Genomic DNA, 26,393 nt, shown 5'->3' with positions numbered 1-26,393 from the left:
GTTAACCGGCATGTGATCAAGGACCAAACAGTAAGTATGGAAGGAACAAAAAATTCACTTGCTTAACATGCTCCTGTCTATCATTATTTGTATTGGCATAGAATATAAAAAGAAGTGGTAAGAACTGGGATCTATTAAGTAAGTATTACATGACCAAGTTGAATCTCATCAGGTCAGATTTTTCCCCAATTAAATATTAATTTATTATGAACATTTCTGTCCAGTAAGCTATATATGCATAGTTTAAAATTAATTATGATTCAGTTGTAACACAAATCATTATTGCAAGTAGCTTTCATACCTACTGTGAAAGGTTGGAAGTAATATTTAGAATCTTTTAGAACCAAATTTGCATATACATACAAGCATTATTATAATGGAGTTTTGGGGTTTTTTGGTTTTTGTTTTTTAGGTGGCGCTAACTAACTACACCTTTGAAAATGTGAGCTTTCACGTTCTTCATCAGCGTTTTCCCCTCTTTACCTTTCGAGTCTTATCAGATTGGTTTGATAACAAGACAGATCTATACAGGTAATGTTTTATAACTCTGAAGAGAATAGTATCTCTTTTTAAATCAGTATTATTGGAGTATAATTTATATACAGTAAAATGCACACATTTATAGTGTATTGTACAATGACTTTGAAAAATGTTTATACCCTGTAACCACTACCCCAATCAAGATAACAAACCATTTCTAACATCCAGAAAATTTGTTTAGCTTTGCAGTCAACCTACCTATTCCTTAACTACCCAGGTAAGTACTAATTGAACTTCTATGGCTGTAGATTAATTTTGCCATTGCTAGAACTTTGTATAGAGTTTTTTACAATCTACCCCTTTGTTTCTGGCTTCTTTCAAGAAACTCAGCATGTTTTTTGTGATTCACCCATGCTGTTATATAAACCAGTAGTTTTCATTTTTAATAGTAAGTAATATTCAGTTACCACAATTTATTTATCCAGTCACCTATTGATGGAAAATTGGGTTGTTTCTAGTTTGAGGCTATTATGAAGTAAAACTGTATGCAAGTCTTTGTGTAACCATACATTTTCGTTTCTCTAGGAGTGGAATGTCTGGGTCATATGCTACTTGTTTGACCTTTTAACAAATTGCCAAATTGTTTTCTTTGGCAATTCTTTTTTTAAAATATGTTTTCATTGATTTATTTTTTATTAGAGAGGAAAGGAGAGGGGGAGAGAGAAACATTGATTGGCTGCCTCCTGCCTGCCTCCCACTGGGGATCAAGCCCGCAACCCAGGCCTGCACCCTGACTGGGAATCAAACTGGCAACCTCTTGGTGCAGGGGTAGACGTTCAAACCACTGAGCCACACCAGCCGGGCATCTTTGGCAATTCTTCTAGTGCAAGTCTAATGGCAACAAATTGTCTCAGCCTTTATTCTGAAAATAATTCTCTCACCCTTATTTTTTAATACTTCTACTATCTTAATTCTGGGGTTGTGATTTTTTTCCCCCACCCCTTTAAGGATTTCATTTCCTTTTCTTCCAGCCTCCATTGTTTCTGGTTAAAAAAAAAAAAAAAAAAATCAAGTCATTCTCCTCTTTTCCAATGTATGCAGTGCCCTTTTTTTTCCGAAGTCAGGTTTATTGAATGGTTGACTACTATTGTTACTCTGCGAGGCTTATAGCGGAGGCAGGAAGAGTTACTCAGTTTGTTCGAGTCTGTCTTTGGCAGTTCCCGTTTTCCTGGAGCTGAGGGATGAGGCCTTCTCAGCACTCCTGCTCTTCCTGCAGTAGCGATGGACCTCAGCTTTGTACCACTACCAGGTCCTGGCCCCAAATAGGTTTCCTGACTCTTCCCCCAGGGGACAATGGCTTTTGCTTCTACTCTTCCCTCAGCAGCATGTTTCTAGGAAAGTTTTCTGCCCCTTACCCAATGGTAGACAGCCTTTGCTCATTACTTAGTACAAGGCCCATGGTTGGTACAGGAGAGGTTTCCTGCCCTTCCCTGAGGTGCAGCTTTTACTACTGCCCCTCTCCCAGCAGCAAGCATCTATTACATCTGTCCTTTCCCCAGAGATAGTGAATCTTTGCATAAACCCTGAGGATTGGAGAGTTTCCTGCCAGTCCCACAGCAACTCAAGGCTTTGCTTCATACAAGAGAAGGGCTGGAGGAAGTTGTAGGGTTTCATTCCTGTGTGCCCTGCTGCCCGTCTTTCTCATGAGTACTTGGTGAGGCCTATGGAAAAACACTCCCCTAGTGTCTGAGCTCCCAGTGATTCTAAACTGTCATGTTAGCTCATATATGACCTTTAACAATTTATTAAAATTTTAACTATTTTGTTCTTACCTGCTTTTATGGCAGCTGCCTCTTCCTCCTATGCACTACCAAACATGAAATAGGTTATGTGTCCTATCTATCTTTAGATGGGTTTGTCACCGTGTAATTCTCCTGATTCTCTTGTAACCTCAACTTTCTGATGACCTCAAGAAAGCTTATAGTTTTGTCGATTATCCAGCTGTATATCATTGTTAGACTGGAGTGATATTCTTTTGGAGCTTTCTGCATTCTAAGCAGAACTCTCTAATTTTTTCCTGGCTGCTTAAGAAAAGTTATATAATAATAAATAAAATGAAACTTGATGTCAAACTTAACATTGAAACAACATTCAGTGGTTTGTTTATAAGTTCAGAGTGCTATAAATGCATGTTTTGCTACTTTTAATTAGGTATTATCTAAAATGATAAGTAATTTTGTTTTTGCTAAGTGAAGTAGAGAACTTGACCTAACATTACATAAGGGACTTGGACTAGACATTAGACCATTTATGTTAAAAGGATTATGTTACATGAAGCAATCATGCTCTCTCTTTGGAGACACTTTGGAAGATCAGAGAGTTGTATTTTTAAATTTAAGTGGATTCTTACCAAGAAAGTAAGTCATACTTTTTAATTTGCATTTGCTATCTATAGTGTTTTAAGGAAACACACACACACACACACATATTGTAAATTGACTCCGAAATGAGAGGAACTTGCTAGTCAAGGATTTCTTGTATTAAATCTGTAAAGCACAAAGAAACCCTGACTATTATTATTTTGTTTTTGTAAACTTAAATTCAGGTCTCCTGGAAGCTCTGGATTTATATGAATGAGTTATGTTCCCAAAGTTTTATTGCTTGTGACTTACAACACATTTTTCTGTAAAATGTTGTGTCTCATGATTAGGTTCCTAAATCAGCCTATAAAATCTTTTCTAATCCCTAATATTACTAATCTAGAGAACTCACAATAGCATTCTGATTTCATCTGCTATCCAAGGAATAGTTATTGAATACTGTGTCATGGTAGCAAAGGGTTACGTAGCTCAAGAAGATAATATTAGAAATTGTCGTCTTAATTTCCTGGGTATAGACCCAATCCTTACAAAAAATTCAGAATAAATGAGTTTGAACTTGGAATTCTTATATATCATTTTTTGCCCACCTCTTGCCACATGTCCTATTCCCCAAAATACCCCATACCCTCAAGATGGTCTAAGTTCCACCATTTCAGCACCTACCCAGGCCTATGCTGGGTAGCTTATGCTTTATAATTATATTTCCTTTAAAAGAACCTATAGATGCCCTGGCTAGTGGATCAGTTGGAGTGTCGTCCTGTACACCAAAAGGTTGCAGGTTCGATCCCCGGTCAGGGCATGTATGGGAGGCAGCCAATCAGTGTTTCTCTGTAACATCGATGTTTCTTCCCTGCCCCCCCTCAAATCAGTAAAAAAACATATCCTCTGTCAAGGATTAAAAAAACACACAAAAAAAACAAGACTATAGGTATGATAAATTATAATTGTGTATTGCATCAGCAGTGGCATCTAGGAGAGGATGTTAATTTTTTGTAACAAAAAGAGTAACACCAAGAAAAATATTGAAAATAATTATCCTTAGTCTTACCACCTTTTCGCAAGCACTATTTCAGACTTTACATATTTTCACTAAGTTTTATGCCTTTGAAACAGCTAAAATTTTCTAATATTTATCTCCTAACATACTTTAACATATACATCATTACTCACTAAATAACCTCACTACTAATATGTATGTTTTGGCAGAATGGAAACAGTACTAATTTCAAGTGTCCCAGTTTTTCCCTAATGTTCACAGCATGGATTCTCTTTTAACAGATGGAAAATGGTTGATCATTACATCAGCCGTGTCCGTGGAAATCTCCAAATGTTAGAACAGCTAGACCTGATTGGAAAAACCAGTGAAATGGCTAGACTTTTTGGCATTCAGTTTTTACATGTACTCACAAGGGGTTCACAGGTAGGAAATCCAGTTGTTTGTTTTGTTGGGATTTTTTGTTTGTTTTTGTTTTTGGACACTTGAAAGTTCTATTTGAGTGATATACTTTTGAGATGTTTGAGGTGATTTTTTTTTTAAATGTTAAAGAAAAATGAGACCTTAGAAGCGATTTAATTCTAAGAAATCATATTTCTAATTGATTTCCTAAAGATTCAATGAGAGGTTTTGTCACATGCCTTGCTGAAAATGATTTCATGCATTCATTTAACAAATATTTATCTGAATACCTTTAATATGTAAAATAAACATTGTGCTAGGCATCAGGGATAGTACATTAAATCACTCAGGTTCCTTAACCTCATAAAATCTTTTAATTATTTTAATCACTCTATATCTATAACATTCCCCCAATCTATGAATTCAATAATTATAGCAAAAATAGAGCTCTAACTACTTTGGCATTACCTATATGCTTATTTAATTTTATTGCTTATAATCTATTTATTTACTTATAACCCTACACATTTTAAAAACTGTTTGAGCTGGCTAATAATTTTTTAAAAGTTGGATACCTTAAAACCACATGAGAAAATTTCAGTGAACCCATGCTGATTCTTGCAAGTGCTTTTTAAATCTATTCCAAACCATCTGCTTCCTAGCGGTTATGAAGTGATTCATAGCAGATATGAACCTGAATGATTTTATGAGGTTAAGGAACCTGAGTAATTGCTTGGTTTAATTTTGCAAGTATTAAGCTGACTACCTTTTAATTCTGGAACCCTTGTGTTTCCTTCTTGAAAAATTGGGATAACATTTACCACCTTTAGTCTCCTGAGTTTCATTCTCAAATTTTCCCAAATCAGTTTCTCAAAGATTGGCCAACTTTTAAATAAGTTGACAAACTGTACAGCTGTCTCTCCTACATTTGTTTATTGTGATAGAGCTGTATTTAAATATTTAAAAAATCTAACTGTATTTGTCTTTTCAATAAATATTGTTTTATGCTATAAGCCTTTGACATATTTTTTAGTTTTTATAAAAGTTATAGGACTACGAAAAGTATTTACAAATGCCCCCTTCACGCACCTAACAGCTGATGGAATAACCAGTACTATGTAACTGTATTGTAAGAAGGTCATGCAGCCTTATTCTGAAGAGCAAAACATCCTCCAGATGATTACCACATATTTAGAAGGCCGGTATATTTATATTTAAACTGTTTCTTCTTCTCTTTCTACTTCCACCTCTCTGCTCACAGTACCGTGTGGAATCAATGATGTTGCGTATTGCTAAACCAATGAACTATATTCCTGTGACACCTAGTGTACAGCAGAGGTCCCAAATGAGAGCGCCACAGTGTGTCCCCCTAATTATGGAGCCTGAGTCTCGCTTCTATAGCAACTCTGTTCTTGTTTTGGATTTCCAGTCACTATATCCTTCTATTGTGATTGCATACAACTACTGTTTTTCCACCTGCCTTGGCCATGTGGAGACCTTGGGAAAGTAAGTTTTTTCATATTTACAATTATGTTGTGCTTTGTACTTCTTAGTAAAGTTAGACTTTTTTGAGTGTCTCTTTGCACTTGAGACTGTCCTTATGAGCAAGATGGAATGAATGGGCTGTAGCACAGTTAATTCATTATTTTTAGTTACCTTACTAATTGACATAGATCACTATGTGGTTCAGCATCACAGATGGATGACACATGAAGAAGATTGTGAATAAATCAGCTTTGCAGCTACCTGCAGCACTCTCCATGTATATCTGTAGTCTCTTTTTAAATGAGACTTATATTTAATTTGTTGATATAAATCACCATTCAGTGGAACTGTTGAAGGGTTATGATCTTACAACTCCAGCTATCAACTCCTCTTAATTTTTCTTAGAAATAGTTTGATTTTTGGAATTAGAAAGGTTCCTAAAATTGTTTAGAATCTCTGTTCTATGATTTGAGAAAGTTTTTGCTTAATGTTTTCTTTCTTAACAGGTACGATGAATTCAAATTTGGCTGTACCTCTCTAAGAGTGCCTCCAGATTTACTTTACCAAATTAGGCATGATATCACAGTGTCCCCCAATGGAATAGCTTTTGTCAAGGTAATACTCTCTTGTAAACGAAAGGTATCAACTATGGCTTAACCTTTGGAAAGCAAATGGTTTAGATTTTGTTGGCCTATAATACAGGGGGGAAAAAGTCTGCCTGAGTATCTTATCTCAAAAAGTCAAAAATATGGGAATGTTATAAGAAATCATTTTCTTAAAAGGTCATCTTGTTTTGCATGAATTTAGGTTTAAAATATTTTAATTGTTAGATTTTAGTTTTCAGTGAAATATTGAAAGAAATGAACGTGTATACCTTCTGCCCTTTGTTAGAATCTGGCAGATTTAAATAACTTTGATGATCACAGTGATGTTAACTTATAAAGATTTAAGTTGTTTTGATGTGTAAACTCTTCTAATTGTTCTACATTATTTTAAATTAAATTAAGACTATCTGAGAAAGAATGATATTCTTGTTTATTGATTGCATCTCTAAAAAGATACCCAAACTAATAACAGGGTCTCTTTTTTTCTCTCCCTTATCTCCCCTCAAAAGAGGCTGAGGAAAGCCTCATAAATGAATAAAGACAAATAGGAGAGATCTAGGAGAATATTATATTGCCTCTCCTTTCTTTTCAATCTCCTTAGCAGTGAGTCTGTACTAGAATCATGGGACAGTAGGGTGGCTGATGTAGCATGGACCTCACTGGCCCTCAGATTCATTCTGGTGTACTTCACAAAAGTAGCATCATTCTTCACCATAAGAGGGCACTATGCTTGAAGAGTACCCTAAAATAAGCCACTTAGATCTGAGGAAAATTTTTACCAGGGAGTTCATGATATATTCCTCTTGGGGAAAAACATCTTCACGTTATCCACATATATTATGTCCTAACAGAAACATTATGGTTTCTTTAAAAGGTACACAGAATGAATTAGAGGTTAGAATATGTTTTCATTGTCACACATCTAGCAGCTTATTACATTATCTCCCTTTAACAGCATTTTTTAAACTTGCATCTACATTTTGACCCAATGTGTAAAGCTTAATGAAAATAAGATTTTTTTAATATTCAGGAGTGTGATCATCCTATACCTGCGGTTTTAATTGTTCAGTCCGACATGCATTATTACCTTGCACGTGTCTGTGAATCATCTTCAAAGTTAATACTGTTTTGTGGCTTTCATTCCTGCTGGAGTTCTCATAAATTCTCCCTAGTCTTGATTAATACAAATGATTTTTTTTGGCATCAACAAATTTTATCACCTCACTATTCATCCCCTCTTCCAGATTGCTAATAAATGTAGGCCGGAGGGGATGGCTTAGTGGTCTAAGCATCAGATTTGAAATACCTAGAGTCCCTGGAACTGCAGGTTTGAATCTCAGCAGAGTCAACCCAGCTCATCATTCTTCCAAGGTAGATAAATGGAGTTCCATGCAGATTACTGGGGTCATTAGGATGAGATCTTTAAAAACTGAGGTTTGTTATGAGTGATACAAATCCCATGTGTCTATCTGAAAGAGTGGGGGTTTGGATCAAAGTTTCAAACAAAATTTCCCTCTGAACTTGTTGTATGGTCTCTTCTTATGCACTAGTTGACATCCTCCTCCCTGGAGGTCTTTGAACTCACAAAATAGTACTTCCATCAGATTTATAAACATTACAGGAGCCTTTTAGGAAAAAAAGTCCTCTGCAAAAGAAAGAAAATGTGATGATATTGTATTGACTGCCATTGGTCCTGTGGCCACTCTATTGTTAGTATGTTTCAGTTCATGACAGTTGGCCATTGTTATACTTTGTGCTTCCTTCTTAATTACCTAAATCCAGTGTTTGAGGGATTTTAAACATTCTTTTTTCTTTTGTGATAGCCTTCAGTAAGAAAGGGTGTGCTACCAAGAATGCTGGAAGAAATTTTGAAGACTAGACTCATGGTGAAGCAGTCAATGAAGGCTTACAAGCAAGACAGAGCCCTTTCACGAATGCTCGATGCACGTCAGCTAGGACTTAAGCTTATAGCAAATGTCACATTTGGCTATACAGCTGCTAATTTTTCTGGCAGAATGCCATGCATTGAGGTAAGTGGTACAATTCTGTAGTTTTTTTCAAAAGAGACTAAAGTACCGTCAAACGAAAACCTACTCATTAAAGCAGTGTTTTGTTTTGAAACTTTAAAGGGTTTCGTGTCCATGACATAGGATCATGTTTCTCAAACCGGGGCTTATATACATATGCACTCAAAGGGATTTGTGCGTTTGCTCGGTGAGAACTGTTGTGTCTTCAATAATTTTAGAAATTAGCATACACATATTTCTACATAATCTGATGACCTTATTGTAACCAACTATTAGCATGAGATTTCAGTGCCACTTTTATAGCAATATTTACAACAACCTTGGTACTAAATAATTCCTTTCAAAGTATTGCTAAAGATCTGATGATAGATTGCTTCACCAAATGTCAGAATGACCAACAATCATTTTCTATTTACTCATGTACCAGTAGATACAAAGCAAAACCGTTCTTTTATAGTGGTAGTTGCAATTGAAAGATACTTTTCATAGAATAAGATTAATTTCTTATTATTTACTAAAGTAGGGTGTTAATTGGACATGAATACAATATAGTGTTATCAGAGTACTATAATAATTTACTAGTGATTGAGAAAATAATAGTGTAAACTTGTTTTGTTAATGATATTTTTGTGTCAAATGAAGGCCAGAACATTGTGGTCTACCATAGGTGTAATAGTCCAGTAAGGGAAAGCAGTGGAAGAATAAAATCCCCGCATAGCCCACAGTAAGCATCGTGAGCTCCAGAAACCTGTGCAGGGGACTTCCAGTTTCAGATCCAGCATGTGAGAAGCTTGAAGTCACCACTCTATCCTCATAATAAGTAAAAGCTGAACAAACTGAACAACTCCTCTTAGATCCATCAGAGATGTCTGGTCACAGGGCAAACCACTGTCCCCCAAATTAAAAAGACCAACAAGTGAATACAGAGAATCACAACTTACCAGAGTACAAACCTCTGCAGGAGCCAGCGCTAAGGTAGGGAAACCTGAACTATAACCAATGAAGTGCCGGAAGCCGGGTGTAGACAAGTCTAAGAGAGAAAAACTCCAGGGGACCAAGTCATTGGGGCTCCCACACTTTGGGAGGAAAATTCCCTTGTGCTTCTAGCATGAGGAGGAGAAAGGAACCATTTTGAAATATGCCAGAACATTCTGTTCTTAGTAAGGTCTGCCCTCAGGAGAAACTATTTAACCAGAGCCTACCCTGCTGGAGTTTTATCAGAGCCTAAGTGACCCCGGGGAAAAGAAATACCAACTCCAGCTGCTCTAGCCTTCCAAGTGGAGGGAGGGAAATGCTCTAGCCCACTCTAGCCATCCTATCCCACCAAAGGCTGGGAGACTGAGAAGCACATGTGAAGTCCACAGTCCAGAGGTGCAGGCTCACTGAGACCTACTCATGGGGACGATAGAGCACTTCCCCTTTCCACACCTCACCACCCCATCACTAAAGGCCTATTTATAGCACTTTCTTTTACCCAGTAAGTACATCATGCCCAGATATCATTAAAAAAAAATTACAAGACATACTAAAAGCCATAAGTCACTGTTTGAAGAGACAGGGCAAGCAGCAGAACCAGACTCAGATATGGCAAGGATGTTGGAATTATCAGACTATGAATTTAAAACAACTATGATTAGGATGCTAAGAACTCTAATGGATAAAGTGGACAGCATGCGAGAACAGATAGGCCATGTAAGCAGAGATGAAAACTCTAAGAACCAAAAAGAAATGCTAAAGATAAAAAATACTATAACAGAAATGAAGACTACCTTTGATGGGCTTATTTAGACTGGACACAGCTGAGAAAAGAATCTCTGACCTTGAGGAAATCGCAATAGAAACTGCCAAAACTTAAAAACAAAGAGAAAAAAAAAGAATGGGAAAAACCCAGAATGTCCTAAAGCTGTGGGATAACTACAAAAGGTATATCATACATGTAATAGAAATTCCAGAAGGAGAAGAAAGAGAAAAGAAGAAATAATATTGACTGAGAATTTACCCAAATTAATGTTACACAACAAACCACAGATCCAGGAACTTCAGAGAATACCAAGCAAGATATAAATGCCAAAAAACTAAACCTAGCCTGTTCATTGCGGCTCAGTGGTTGAGTGTCAACCCATGAACCTGGAGGTCAGGATTCGATTCCCGGTCAGGGCACATGCCCAGGTTGTGGGCTCCATCTCCAGTAGGGGGGGTGCAGGAGGCAGCCAATCAATGACTCTCTCATCATTGATCTTTCTGTCTCTCCATTCATCACTCTAAAATCAATAGAAACGAGGGCACAAAGTATCAGATTCCATTTTAATTTAACTATCACTCTTTTTCTCTTCCCTCTCTCCTTCCCCCCTTACCTTCATGCCACTGAATCCTTCTCACTGCATGGCCTTCAGGGGTAGCTGCAAGAGTTCTGACTCTTCCAGGTATAATTTAAATGGGTCAGAGCAGGGAGCAGGAGGCAGACATTTAGGGTATGTGCCTGTATCTCAAAAGCACATTTTACTCTGACACTAGATGGCTCACTTATCCAGCTATTTGCCATCACATATATTAAAATATATCTTGTTTGAATTTGGCAACAGATGACAGATTAAACATTTTATTAACTTCAGTTTCAATTAAATAACATGATTTTTTTAAATGCATTAGGTTACAGTTGAGCTAATTTTAATGCACTAAAGTTCTCGAGAGACACCTTTAAGTTTCTGCTACAGTTTTGTTTTTATCCCTTTGTTCATACACTTAATATTTCCTTTTTAAAGCAACTTTAAACAGCCTTTTAAATACTGTTTAATCCTACATTTAGTTCAGGTAATTAAAATTTTACAGTAAAAAGGGAGGAATTATTATAACTATTGTCGCTTCTTAACATAAGAGAAAAAGTACATAATTCTTATTTTAAAATTCTAAAACCCTGCTAGTTTTGCTCAATGGTGAGAGTGTCGGCCCAAGGACCAGAGGGTCACAGGTTCGATTTCCTGGTCAAGGGCATGTACCTTGGTTACAGGTCACATCGATGTTTCTGTCTCTCCCCCTCCCTTCCACTCTAAAAAATCAGTGGAATATCCTCGGGTGAGGATTTAAAAAAATAATGAAATAAATTCTGAAAAGAATGCTCCATTCTTGCTGTTGGGCAATTTTCCCCAACTCTTAGCTTTAATGAGTGTAATAAGTGAAACAGCAGTGCTAAATACTGTCATTTTTCACCATGATCATTAAGACTCACCACTCACCAAGGAAAGAACCCTTGTTAGACATATAACCGCTTACTTGATTTAAATTGAATATTTGTAATGTTTTTCATCATATAATTATACACTTTTCCTTGTTTTATTATTATCTAAAAATTATGTATAACCAATCACTGAGATTTCAGTTCAGCATTAACTTTAATGACACTGAAAGAAATTATAACATTCCAACAAAATTCTGAAAGATGCATATACACTCACGCATATACACAGAGTAATTTCCTGCCTGATTGGTTATAAAGGCACATTAAGAAGGCCTTAAATAAACAAGATCTGTTCTTCCAGGAATCAAATGTAGCGGTACACCAGTTATAAAGTCCTTTTAAATTCTTCGCCTCATTTTCTTTTTGAGTATGTGTAGAAAGAATGGTGACAATGATGTCTGTTTGGTTTCTTTTTTATGTTCTTTGCCCTTTGTTTTGTTTTCAGAAATGTTTAGTAATTAAAACTAAGTATTATATTTTAAAAGTCTATTGACTTTACTAAGCTATGTTAAAAAATTATTTCCAATGTGTTTGTACCAACAGGTTGGTGATAGTATTGTTCACAAGGCCAGAGAGACCTTGGAACGAGCTATTAAACTGGTGAATGATACCAAGAAATGGGGAGCTAGGGTTGTATATGGTGATACTGACAGGTAATGAACTTTCCATTTTATAGTTGTCTTTTTGCATCTCTTCAGATCTTCATTTCAGTATTTAGAATGGCTTAAGGGTAATCCTTCCTAAAATAGAGTTCTACCTTAGTCCTCTCTGGTTATTATGATCAGAGTTAGGGCAGGTCTGGTTTACCAGATAGGATCCTAAGAGCAAGAAAATGTAAATGTCTAGAACCAAAGACTGTGAAGACTCCTATAGCATCCTTCCAGGTAACCAAGTAGATAGTGATCTGTAAAAAACTGTACACGTGTTTAAAGAAGAGCTTTTAATGTGAATAACTCCTCACATAGCTACAGCTCTCTGAATTTAAATCTGTATCTTAAAATAATCAAACCATTTTTGAAAGACAGTTGCCAAGGCTGTGGTTAACGTTCCACTAGGCCCCAAAATCTGTTGTTAAAAATAATTTTTCAAAAGGAAATTTTATAGCCTATTTTTTAAAATAAGGCTATATTGGTGTAATGAGTATCAAATGGGCCTAAAGAGAACGTATTTTAAATAGCTACCTAAGGTCTGTTTGTTCTGCCTTAGTGAATGTTAAGATTAATTCAGATTGAGATCATTTATTTTAAAGGCCTTAAGTAATGCTCCTTTTCTTAAGCTTTTTCTATCAAATTCTAAGACAAGTACTGTCTCCAGTATTGGCAGTGAAAAAGCTTTTCTAAAGAAACCATCCAAAGGGGATTAAAGTCCAATATAAAAACATTTCAAGAAATAGGAGGTTGGTTTATGTGGCTCCAAGACTAGAAACAAAAATCTTAAAGTCATGTTTCAAGATGTTGTCTGTTTTCACTACTTAATGTCTTTCTACTAAAATTATCAGAGAAGATCAATTTTATAATCTCTCTTACTTAAATATATTAGCCGTTGTTTCTGTGGGTCTCAGATTGTGGTATATACTGAAATGTAAATTGCTACTTTAAAGTTAACTAGATTATATTAGGAAAAATGCCCAATACTTTTGTTTTATAAGTTACTTTTGAGTATTTTTTGTATTGAAATGTTTTTATTCACATTAAAAATTCTTTCCTCTTGACCTGCATGTATTGCTTATAGGACTGTGCCTCAGAAATATCTTTCTGGAACTTAGTTTGACAGTGTCTTTCAAAACATGTTTTTAGTGTACACCATTGACGAAGAAATTTTTTAAAAAGAAAGAAAGTACTCTTACAAGAATTTATTCTGAGGTCACAGAGGTGGTGTGCCAAATTATTATATATGAAATATTACCAAAAAATTTTTAATCTAAATTTTCAGTGATAGTTTGGTTATATTATACTATATACATTGAAATGTAGTACAACTGTTAAAATAATGTAAAATAACTAAGTGACAAGAAAAATGTTCGCAATATACCATTAAGTGAAAGGAGAAAGTTACCAAATAGTATGATCTGTGATCCCAAATAAGAAAAGATTTTCAGATATACACAAAAGGTTTGGAGTATCTTCTATCTGAACAGTAAGATTATATAGAAGGAAATTTCCATGTCTTTATCCTCACATTTTTCTCTTATTTTACGATTGACCTAATTGTGTGCCATACAAATCTGTAAATGTCTGGGAATGACCCAGGACCTTCTTGGCAGCTGTGAAATTGAGCTGGTCCATGTGTAACTAACCTAGCGATATTGGATGTCTTAAAGAGCTGTAATAAGATATACCATGAGTACACAAGGAAAGTGTGATAAAACAAGAAAGCTTAGATCGGAAGCAATTTAATAAGGAAGAGTAAGGGGTGAAAAGTTTTCTTTCATATTAGTGTTAGCCAGGAAAGTTACTCTTGGGGAAACTTTTCTTACACTGACTTCCTCACTACCCTACTCTATTTTTAATCATCTAGTATGTTTGTGCTACTGAAAGGAGCTACTAAGGAGCAGTCTTTTAAGATTGGTCAGGAAATTGCTGAAGCTGTAACTGCTACCAATCCAAAACCAGTGAAATTGAAGTTTGAAAAGGTAAGAGAAATCTAATACTAATGATCATATATAAAATTTTCTTAGCTTCTAGACATTTCTGACTTGTTCAGCATAATCTCAGAATCAGTAACAGTATACAGGCTATTAAAGTGTTGTATTTAAAATACTTTCCCTTAGTTTTATATAATTTTCTTAAATCTTTTAAGTACTGTCTTTACATAAAGAAATGAAAAGATGGTTTCAGTTAGCTATTGCTGTGTAACAGACCACTCCAAATGTAATGGTGTGAAACCACCACCATTTTTTTTGTTTGTTTAAAATATTACAGATGTCCCTTTTTCTCCCCAATGACCCGTGCCACCCCATCCCTTCTCCCTCCCCAGTCCCTCTTCCCACCACTGTCGGTGTCCTTGGGTTTTGTTTATATGCATGTAAATTCTTTGGTTACTCTCTCCCTCTCCACCCACCCACCCTCCTCCATCCCTCTGACATTCGTCAGTCTCATCTGTGCTTCCATGTCATTACTTTTGGAACAAAACCAAAAAAAAGGTTGTCCTCATAAAATGAGTTGGAAATGTTCCCTCTTCTGTTTCCTGATAGAAAAAGTATGTAAGATTAGTGCATGTATTTCTTTCTTAAATGCTTGATGTAGTGAAGCCATCTGACCCTGAAATCTTATTGGGGGGAGGGGGTAATTACAAATTAAACATCTTTCATATATATTTAATTATTCAGGTTTTTTGGGTCAGTTTTGATAACGTGGTTGTCAAGGAATTTGTCTGTTTATCCTAAGGTGACTAATCTATGGGCATAAATGTATCTTCTTGGTGAATTGATACTTTTATCTTTGATAATATTTCTTGTCTTAAAATTGACTTTTCTGATATTAAATAGCCACTCCAGTTTTGTTTCGATTAGTGTTAGCATATGTATCTTTTTCCATTTTTTATTTTTAACCTTTTGGTGTCTTTGTACTTAAAGTGAATTTCTAGTAGGTAGCTTATAGTTGATCCTCACCATTTGATCAGATCCAATCTGATCATTTCTGCCTTTTTATTGGGATTTTTAGACCATTTACATTTAATGTGATTATCAGTAAAGCTTGATGGCAAAGGAAAGGATCAATTTGGTAAGTTAAAAAAAGGGAGAGGGCACATACCCATTGATCTAGGAATTCCACTTCAACGAATTTTCCTATGGTTTAATCCATGCAAGGTTGTTAGGACAGTACTTGTAACTTGGAAACATCCTAAGTGACCCATAGTAGGTAACTGGTTACATAACTTGATGCCCTCACCTAATCGACTGCTCTCTCCATGATAAATTATTACATGAAATGAGCAAAGTGCAGAATAATGTATATAGTAAACTACCATTATGTGCATAAGCACATGTATTTGCATAGAATATTTCTGGAAGGATACACAGGAAATCAATAATAGAGGATGCCTCTAGGGAGGGGGAAGTCGAGGTTGGGGGACCAGGACTTTTCATTGTATATTCTCTTAGCTCTCACTGTCTACTAGAAATCCACTTTAAATGCATGTGTAGGTATTTCTTACAGCAATTTTTTAATTGTTTAAAAAGATACGATTGATGACTTTTGAGAAAGCAAGTGTCATTTGAGATAGGAGCAAAATTGATAGTACAAGTAAAAGAGTAAGTGATAAAGAGGTTAAGACAGCTCATTGTGTGTGTTTTCACCTCCAAGTTTTTTAGCATGAATTTGTTGGGCCCTAAGCCACATTCAGAATTTTTCTATAATTGACATTGTTTAAAGAGAGAGAAAGACATTAAAAAATATATTCACGGTAGGAAAAAATGGTTATTGAGAGACATTTTGTTCATTTCATCACAGGTATATTTGCCCTGTGTTTTACAAACAAAAAAAAGGTATGTGGGTTACATGTATGAAACACTGGATCAAAAGGACCCAGTATTTGACGCAAAAGGAATAGAAACGGTCAGAAGAGATTCCTGCCCTGCTGTTGCTAAGGTAAGTTTTATCTACCATGTTTTCATCTTTGAGAAATAAGCAGCTAAAGGATCTGGCGAAAATCCTTAAGCACACATCTAGATGGAGAAACTAGCCTGTATGATGATCTAGTACTGTAAAGGAACTAAATGATGTTTGAGAATTCATTTCTAATGAAACAACAGCTTACTTGATTTTGGTTTTTAGTTTCTTCTTCCCACACCTTATCTTTTATCATATAAAACAACACATGGACCTGTGATAAGAATTTCCTACCTATCACCTGGAGATGACAGATACATATTATCATATGACAACACCCAAAACCTAGGGACCTTTTGGATAAAGAAGAGAAACTAGCAACAGACATACTTCGTAAGCAATCTAATGCATCCTAGACTAACTGCAATTTTGTTTATTTGGGTTATCAAATACAAATTAGGAAGATTTCTGAAGAATGGTACTATAAATTACCTAAATTTCTCAGCTATGATAATATTAACCATAGTATATTATATTTTTCTTTACTCAGGCCCAGACTCCTACAACCAAAAATAAGTGGCATAAATGGAAAAGTACTCTACACACCAAGTTTTATGAGAGCATTAAAAGCATAATAGATTGACTATCAGTCTGTTAATGTCAGTATGTCCTATGTAATATTACATGAATTTGAGGAATTATTTAATACTAGTTTCTGGAAGGAACAGCATCCAGTTCATTCTTTCTCCGAGGGCAGACTTGTACCAAGGCTAAACTGGCAAACTTCTTGTGGGGGGGGGGGGGTTTCCAGTTCTCAGAATAAGATACAGAACTTTCACCTGGAACTAATTTAAATTCAGTCCACTGCACAACCCCACTGTATGTCAGTCATTTTCTAGCAGAAAAATTTCCAGCACAGAAAATTCTGTCACAGTTAGTACGTACTTACTGACACTATAAAAAGACTAATTTTAATTTCACTGCTTGGTGATATTTAAACTTTTTCTATCCACCTGAATCAGGCCTTTTTATGTAACAGGGTAAATAAAAAACAATACATGAAATCATGCCTGGCTTCTTGTGCCTGGCGTGCTGTGCTGTTACCTGTTTAAGAAAACTTAAGTTTCATGTTGCTCCTCATGTAGCAGATGTTTCATCTGCGTGTCATTCGATATGACTTTCCTCAAATGACATGATACTCTATTTTTAGAAGTAGCAAGCTATATAAAGCCTCAAATATTTTCTAATTTCTAATAATTATCCATTGTTAATAGCATGTTGTTTGGGTAGATCACATTATTCAGTAGTTACATAATTGAAAATATAACAGTGATGATGATACACTAGGAGATATTTTATCTTTATGAGTATAACCTTTCCCTTTTTTTTTTTTTAGATACTTGAGCGTTCTCTGAAGCTGCTATTTGAAACAAGAGATATAAGTTTAATTAAACAGTATGTTCAGCGACAATGTATGAAGCTTCTGGAAGGAAAGGCCAGCATACAAGACTTTGTCTTTGCCAAGGAATACAGAGGAAGTTTCTCTTATAAACCTGGAGCTTGTGTGCCAGCCCTTGAACTTACAAGGTAATGATGTGCGTGCACGGTAGCCCTGGGGTTGAATGGTTTGGAGAAGATGAAAAGACACCTCGTCCACAGACACAGGCACGACTGTGTCTTCACCTGCCCACATGAAGCTTCGCTGAGGTGAATGGGGTTCCCATGGACTTCGTGAGTGCTGAAGGGGAAGGAGGAAGAAGGGCCTCCTCTTTGGGGGCTCCCTTTGGGTAACTGAAGTAGTAAATTGTAATCTGGTACAGAGCTGGAGTCACCAGAATCACTAGGCAGTCCTTAATAGTGATCTCCCGGAACACCTACATGGTGACTGTCATTCTGGAATCAGGTCATCTTAACCAGCTCAGTCTTATCTCATTGTTAGACTTACAATATTTAGTTTTTATTCTTAGGGGATAGAAAACATTTTTAGCTAGTTGATATCTGCCAGCTCTTACTGTTTTTCAGGTGGCAGTGATTTACAGAGTAAGTTTAAATTCTTACAGCATATTTGCTTGGTGCCAACTAAGTGAAGTGTATACAGTTCTCAAAAAAGTCATAACTAACTGAAAGTTACCCCTTGTAGATTTCTCATGTTTTCGTCATTGTTTACTTCTCATTTAATGTAACAGGGAAAGGTGCCTTTCCCTGACAGTCTGAGTGCATATTTTATTTGGATTTAAATAGGAAAATGCTTACTTATGACCGGCGCTCCGAGCCTCGAGTTGGGGAGCGAGTGCCCTACGTGATCATTTATGGGGCCCCCGGAGTACCACTTATCCAGCTGGTAAGGCGCCCAGTAGAAGTCCTGCAGGACCCGACTCTGAGATTGAATGCCACTTACTATATCACCAAGCAGATCCTTCCACCCCTGGCAAGAGTCTTCTCACTTATTGGTATTGATGTCTTCAGCTGGTATCACGAATTACCAAGGGTAAGTCTACTAAATAGCACCTGTGCTGTGACTATAGAGAGGATTCACTCAGGATTTCCAGTAGAAGTACATGTTTTATTTATGTGCCGTGAGAGGCAAAGCAGATGCTCTACTATCTAAACCGGCAAAGGTGCCACACACTCCTCATTTTCCAAAAGAAACTTACGTTTCCTACAAATACCTTCCCAGGTTCTTCCAGATTGGCCAGATTATAGAATGTTGAAATAAATCTCACAAGTATTTCAGTGGTAAACACTGGACTACAAAATAGAATAATCCAACAAATAAAAAATAAGCGAGGGAGAGCAAAAATTCCTTCCAAATGGGTATTGAAGAAATGCACAGGATGCAGTATCTGGACAGAGTCCCGAAGAAACCAGACTAAAGAAATAATGTTAAAATAGCATTTTACTAAAGTAAAACATGCAGTGTGGATCTTAGCGATCTTAGTTTACTCATTAGAAGCCTGAAGGGTGAGCCGATTCTGTAACAGTCTGGGATACGTTACTCTAGGAAAGTAGTCATTTTTATCTCCTGTTTAGAATTAGATCTGCTCAGTCTTTTGAAAGGCTGATGGTATTCAGGCAAACAGATAAAGCTTGATACCCAAATTATTTTCACTTTCTCAATAAGCACCTACGGCTCCAAGGGAAAGAATAAGCTAGCTAGTAAGCTGAAGCTGAAGTTGTGCTTCAGAGTCTGCTGGTCAGCGTCTACAATGCTGTATCCTGGATCCTGGCTTTACACCAGAAAGCTGTTACTATTTCCATTTCATCACCAGAAAGAATGTTAAACTGCCGGCATTTATAAGAAGCTGATCTAACAACTTTTATGCAAAGTGATTTATAAGACACCAGGAGAATACACCAAGGGTATAATAATATAATATTATTTCAATGTAAAAAGAGTACCAGAAGACAGGTTGTTGAAACCAGTGTTAACTTCAAATGAAGAATGCTTAGGTGACATGTATCCAATTACATTTGAAATGCTCCAGGTTTACTTTTGCTTGAATTTTGCCCCCTACTGCCTAACAAGTTACTTTTAACCTTCTAGTTGCCTTGTTTCCATGGCCCAAATCGTGCAGCCTTAAACTGTAGCCACTCTCAACCTGGGTTTCTTCCGTTGTCCTCTCTGATCTCCGTTGCCCTGTATGATCCCGTGCATCTGTGTATCTCAACCAAAAAAACTAAGTGGCAGGAGACAATTTTTTTCCAAAAGAAAAAAGCAATATATCTAGTGATAATTAAGATATAATCTCTGCAAAAGAAAGGACTTTGTTCATTTCTGTAGCCCCACCATCTAGAACAGTGCCTGACACATAGTAGCTACTCAGTATTTGTTGAATAAATGAAATAATGCCTTCGTAGACCTGTAATTAGCATGAGAATAGTAGTTCTGTATGAAGCTGGCTCAGGAATATTTCTGAATTGATGTTTTTATAGATCCAGAAAGCCACCAGCTCCTCTAGAAGTGAACCTGAAGGGCGGAAGGGCACTATTTCCCAGTATTTCACTACCTTGCACTGTCCAGTGTGCGATGACCTGACTCAGCACGGCATCTGTAGTAGGTGTCGGAGCCAGCCCCAGCATGTCGCAGTCATCCTCAACCAAGAAATTCGGGAGTTGGAACGCAAACAGGAGCAACTTGTGAAGGTACAAGCAACTTGTTCAGTAGACCCAGAATCCCAAGCAGTCTGATTATTCAGGGAAATGTAGTCAGCTCTCGGGATATGAGATACAAAACTGGTGTGAAAAGTGGAGTAAGGATTCTAAGTTAATAAACTTCTTAAAATCTCAAAGTATATTTGAACTAAACTACTAAAAATGGCTTAATTTGTTTTATAATTTATTTTTTCTTTTCATGGAATAGTGTATTGTGTTTATTAAATCTAGAACCCAATTTCTTATAGTATTAAAAAAGTAAAAGTATCAGTTGCTTTATCTACCATATCTACTTCCCATTCTCTTAAAAATCTGGTTGTCCTAGAGAATGGCTGGTAAACTTGGGAGGTTTGCCATTCTAGGAGTCCAGGTCGAAAATTAATAGTTACCATGATTGAGTCTTATATATGCCAGAGGCTGTTCCAACCTCTTACAGATGAGTAAATGGCACAAAGGCGTAAGTAATTGCCCTGTGTTACACTGCTAATCAGTGGCTGAGCTGGGATATAGGCATAAAATGCAGAGATTTTCAAGCAGAAATAAACAACATAAATTTCTTGGAATAAGTTGGAAAATGAAATCTAAAGAAAAATTATCAGAGTACGTTTTTTAAACAAAGCAGTGTATTGCTTAAAAGAATGATTATATCTTATGCCATTATATTTCAGGTTACCTTTTCAGCTTTCAGACTACAGAGAACAGCTTGGGGTAGAGTTAGCTTTGTCCTGTGTTAGAAGAGCAATATGTAAAGTTATTGAAAAGTTTTAAAGCCAGCCACATAATTGCAAGGCAGTGTGATTTAATGGCAAATGAATCATGCTGATAGTAAGGACATCAGGATTCTAGTCTGGACTTCATAATATTGGCCACATCCCTTGGCCTCAGTTTTGTCAAAATGCAGAGGTTGACCCGATGGGCCTTCGTCTGTCCCATCTCGCTCTAACATCATAAAGGCTCTTGCACAGTCATTCTTAGCAGCTCATCTGTTCACTGGCCCAATGCAACCCGACCACCAATATAGAGGCCGGGCTCTGCCACTGTCCTCAAAGTAAAGAAGCTTTTGAACCAAGACAGACTCAACCCACAGCCTCTAGTAGGAAAGTGAACGGGGGGAGAGCCCAGCCCCGAGGAGTCTGGGCTTTTAGGACCTCAGATGATTATAGGAAGGTGGTTAAGGGTTGGTCAGGTATAGACGGTTTCATGTGCATCGTTCTAGTTGCTACAGGTTGTCCTGGCAGGAAAGTCTTAAGTTTTAGAGAATACAGCCGGGCATACAGAATGCATTAAACAGGCCTCCCTAAGGACGAGAGAATCTAAAAGGTGAGATTGTTCTGATGCAGCCATAGAGCCGAGCTTGTTGAGATTAGTTGTTTTCCTCTCCCCTTTCATGTCCTAAATAGTTGTTAAATACCTTCACTTTTCTGTTACTGTCCTAGCCTACCTACTCCCTTCCCCTCTCTGATGAAATCCAAACGCCTTATCATGCTTCATATGTTTTACTCCACTCCGGCCCCTACCTGCTCCCTCTGTCACCATTTCTTCCCTTCTCTCTGTCACTCTACCCTCCACCCCTACACTACTGAACTTCTTTTAGGTTCATGAATGTACCTTAGTATCTCTCACCTCCTGGCCTTTAAACACCCACCAGTCATCCTCGAGGAATCATCTTAAACCCCCAGACCCGGTGGAGCCTTCCCTGCCTGCGTGGGCTGCTGCCATAGCCTTTCCTGCTTTCCTGTGATTGTGCATCTGTCTTCCCACTAGACACAGGAAGGCAGAGGCCTGCCCTTTTCTCACTGCTGAGTGGATTTTCTGGCATAGTCCAGCCTGTGCCGGTGGTCTGTAACTGTATTAAATGAACGAACAGCTTCCTGCTGAATGCCCAATTAAAGAAGCAATATGTCACTGGCAGGATGACCACCCAGTTTCCAGCCACTTTATACTAGTTTTGTGGTTCTAATCAGAGCAACCACTAAAGTCACTGGGTGTTCGCAGATTCTGTTTCATAGGTTGCTGCCCCCCCGATGGCAGCAACCAACCCTCATAGACAAGTCCCTTGTTGGCTTCCAGTACAAGGTGCAGACGGGAGTAGGGCCTCCCAAGCTCCACTGAAGTGGGAGGCTGAGAGTGGTCTCATCCCCGGACCTTCCTGTCCTCTGCCCTCACACACCGACTGCACTAGTTGGTGCCATCAATTTAACCAGAGCCCTCCTTCAGTAGTAGAACTTATTTCTTATAAAAATGCAGCTTAAAATAAGCAATGCTGTTTATAAATAAGGATAGTTCATCATCTTCCAAGAGATATTTTAAACTTTAGGATTTTAAGAGAATTAAAATGTGTGTTTCCTGTACACTAAATAATCTGTAAGAGTTTTTATAAAGCAGAAATTAGAGATGTAATGAGAAATAATGAGAAACATTAGTAATAGACTTTGATGTACCTCTCTCAGCCCAAGACCAATCAAGTGATCAAAAATAACAGCTATGAAAGAAGATCTAAACAACATTATAAGGTGGACCTTATGATTATATATCAAACTCTGACCCAGTATCAGAGAATATACACCTTCTTTTCAAGTGTTTATGGAATGTTAAAAAATGACCATATCTTAGTCTGTAAAGAAAACAGTAAATTTTGTTTTAAAAGTGGAAATATTACACACACCATTTTATCAATATAACGCTATAAACCCAGTAATTATAAACTCAGAAAATAAAAGGATCTTTCCACTTGGAAATTTTAACACTGCCTGTTAAACATTACATATAAGATTGTAGACAGCCATACCAGATCTCAGGAAAGTTCATCACCTCAAACATTTTTAATAGTAAACACTAAAGAATGAAAATAAATGAAATAAGCACCTGACTGAAAACTTTTGAAAAAATAAGAAAGCCAAAGGATAGCACAAAGAATGAATAAAAATTAAAGCAGATATCTTTTTAAATGTCTGCCTCCTTGTGAGCTAAAAAGTAAGTGTCCGGGCTGTGGTGGTTAAAGTTTTAAACATAAGCTGAATTGAGCTGCAGTGCTCAGGGTTTGAATCACCAGTGAAGGCTCTAGGAACTAAACACTGAGTTAAATGTAGTGAGGCAGGTAATTCCATCCTGGCTTATCTGTCCCACCAGCACAGAGAGCATAAATATTTATCAGCCGGCCTGGCCCTTGGGTGCAGCTGCCACACAGAACTGTAATTCGGAAATCCTACATCTGGGGATAGACGAGTCTCTTGTCAAGCTGCAATTAGTGAAAGCTTCATAGTAGAGCAGCAAACTTGGTCTTCAGCTGAAGCACAAGTTTCTCAGTGGTTTGCTTGTGGCAGCAGCACATTAGATGCAATAACCAGTGTGCTCAGAAAAACGTGCCCCTCCATTGACTAGAAGATACTGGGACAAAAAACAAAGATATATTGCCCTGAGAGGCATCTCTAAAACAGGAGCGCTTTGCTGTAGATCAGGGAATTAGCTAGAGCAGACTTGATTTCTTAAAACACAGTCGAGAGTAGTAGCTATTTAGTATTTCTTCTTTAATCACTTGGATACACTGTTCAGGTAAAAAAATCAGCCTGTATTTTCTTGACCTTTGGGGTCCTCACTATTCATCCTTTTTTATTTAATTTTTGATGTTTCTCATGATTTAGAATCTTTTTTTAACTATGTGTGACTTGAGACTACGCATTGTTTAAAACCTGATCATTATGTAAGAAATAACATTCCTCTTTTCTTAAAATTGCCTTATGGCTTATTTTCCCTCAGTTCAAATCTTCTTACACATCAGAATCACCTGGGAGCCCTAAGAAGTAAGGATTCTTAGGCTCTCTGTTCACTTCATTCTTACTCTATCCTTTGGCCGGGGTGGGGCCCAAGCATTTGTATGTTTTAAGCTCGCGCAGCCGGGGCCGAGAAGCACTGGTCTAGACTGCTGCGTCCAGGCTCTCATCCTGTAGTTTCCTCACACTGAGGGTTTTTTTCTTCTGAAATAAGAAAATGGGTAAATGTTTATGATTGGCATATAAAAAGGTAAATCTGAGTAACTTGAAAAAGTGTTTATAGCTCATTTAAGAGAGAGCCTTTGAATGGTCATTAGATGGCTTATTACGTGGATCTTAATACAATAGCATTCTAGAAAGTAGGCCTCAGGAATGAAATGAACCCTTAGGGGATTCGGGCCTCTGTTTCATGAGGTAATACCCTTTAGAACTGTCTCAACAGAGGGTAGGGAGCCTAGGCTTCAAAGAGATGAAAATTAATGAGCTGTAATGTAATGTATTACGTGTCAGGTGTCTGCCGGTAATCTGGTGGGGCAGAAAGGAGGGATTATAAAAGTTCGTTGTTTACACATATACAGCGGAATTTTCCTATTGTTTCATGTCTTCCTCTTCTACTTCCAGATTTGCAAAAACTGTACCGGTTGCTTTGATCGACACATCCCATGCGTTTCTCTGAACTGCCCAGTACTTTTCAAACTCTCCCGAGTAAATAGAGAATTATCCAAGGCACCATATCTTCGGCAATTACTAGACCAGTTTTAAATTCTCAATACCACAGAATTCCAGGTGCTATCTTTTTCAGTGTTTACCACTAAACTGTCGTGCATGGTGCTTTTTCAACTTTCATCGAGTCAAGTATGTTCATTGTCTGTTATCTGAAGACTATGAAGACTTTTATGCTAACTGAATAAAAATTGTATTTGTTGATCTCTGAATAGCTCACTTCTTACAATGTACAAACTCCCCATCCTTTCACCTTTCAACGTTGTTTTATAAGGCAGGTGTGGCATTTGCTCCAGTCTGTGTAACATCTTGTAAATCCATTTGAGTGGGTCACGTTTACTTCCCTGTGGAAGGAGCACTGAAAACCTCTTTTAAAAAACCATTTGTGTGTTTTCCTTGAACTGTCTGTATCAAGACGTGTTACTTAGAGATATCCATTCACTTTATAATTTTGACTGCGAAATATTTTGTAAATACACTTTTTTACTTTTCAAACAACTGAGTAAAATGTGCAATGAATTTTATACAAATGATTTTCAAGTTGTTTGGTATATTTCCTCTAGGTTTTGCTTGACTCAGAGTAGAGTTGTTATTCTGATCAAACTGTGCAAACAGTAGTACCATGTGTAGCATTTTGAAACATTTTCTAAAACCTCTGTCTTGCTTTAGCTATTAATGGGGCATTGTGAGGAACTGTGCAAAGACATTTTTGTTACAAACCTGTGGGCCTGTTGCAATACTTTAAAAATAAAAAATTTTATTCCATTTTTGCTTGTTTTGTATAGACATTTCTATTGCTTCTAAATATGCTTAAAATATTTTCTTTCCTTATGTACTGTACAGTTAATCTTATTTGCCATCATCTTGAACACAAAATGTGTATTTAGAATATTTGTATAACTGTATAAAATGAAGAAGGAATTATGTGGTCAGTGCATTGTTTTTTAAACTGGAAATCATTTTGTTTTAAAAGTTAATAATGGAAACCATATTAAAATTGAATAAAATATGAATGAAATATGGCAGTGTGATTTTTTTATCCTGCTATAAGTGGTATTACCTTCATCTGTTTTATAAGCCTACATTGGTTACTTCTTACCCTACCCTTTTCTGAATTTTAATTATGTAAGTTTAACTGGTTATGTCCTAATTGGTGTTAATAGTTCTCTGACCACAACTTTAAGATTAAAAAATAATGGCAGCAAAAGTTGTCTAGGAAAAATTCAGCTCTCGTTTTTTTAGAGTTCTAAGAATCTACTTATTAGTAATCTTCTTAGGTCATTTTAATTTAGACATAATTAATTTTGAAGCCAGGGCTTTTCAGAGGAAAAGCAAATATGACATGACTTTTTAAAAACTTAAATGCCAATTTTTTCAATAGAAAAAATGTCTGTCTTTATCATAGAGTGCTCGCCAAAAATAGGCCTTCCCTTGCCAAATTCCATTCTTCCAAATACTGGGGGGGTTAGGTTTCTGAAAGTTATGTGGTAAATATGGAATCAGAGATACAAAATCATGTCTCTGCAGATACTTCTAAGCCCCACAGAGATGCCATCAATCCCCACCTTCTGGGATCTGTTTTCGTTTGG

The 26,393-nt window shown here is 36.8% G+C and overlaps 1 protein-coding gene across 6 annotated transcripts in view; it reads left to right on the top strand.

Moving 5' to 3' along the window:
• Window positions 1–25,824, top strand: part of REV3L (REV3 like, DNA directed polymerase zeta catalytic subunit) — a 127,180-nt gene extending 101,356 nt beyond the window's left edge. For 4 of the 6 annotated variants that reach the window (XM_087817555.1, XM_087817556.1, XM_016217485.2 and 1 more), the window contains 12 exons: window positions 413–531; window positions 4,140–4,281; window positions 5,519–5,763; window positions 6,249–6,357; window positions 8,171–8,377; window positions 12,153–12,262; window positions 14,127–14,241; window positions 16,061–16,198; window positions 17,556–17,746; window positions 18,401–18,647; window positions 20,093–20,302; window positions 24,703–25,824. In XM_087817555.1, the coding sequence (XP_087673681.1) occupies window positions 413–531; window positions 4,140–4,281; window positions 5,519–5,763; window positions 6,249–6,357; window positions 8,171–8,377; window positions 12,153–12,262; window positions 14,127–14,241; window positions 16,061–16,198; window positions 17,556–17,746; window positions 18,401–18,647; window positions 20,093–20,302; window positions 24,703–24,843 (1,974 nt within the window). In that variant the 3' untranslated portion in view covers window positions 24,844–25,824. Of the gene's footprint in view, window positions 1–412; window positions 532–4,139; window positions 4,282–5,518; window positions 5,764–6,248; window positions 6,358–8,170; window positions 8,378–12,152; window positions 12,263–14,126; window positions 14,242–16,060; window positions 16,199–17,555; window positions 17,747–18,400; window positions 18,648–20,092; window positions 20,303–24,702 lie in introns of those variants that run through there. The other 2 variants (XM_087817557.1, XM_087817558.1) reach the window with 2 other exon arrangements.
• Window positions 25,825–26,393: the final 569 nt, after the last annotated feature.

This window comes from Miniopterus natalensis, chromosome 5, assembly GCF_054644295.1.
Source record: "Miniopterus natalensis isolate mMinNat1 chromosome 5, mMinNat1.hap1, whole genome shotgun sequence".
Classification (NCBI taxonomy): Eukaryota; Metazoa; Chordata; class Mammalia; order Chiroptera; family Miniopteridae; genus Miniopterus; species Miniopterus natalensis.
The sequence above is the reverse complement of the archived record's forward strand: the minus strand, read 5'-3'. Positions and strand labels throughout refer to the sequence as shown.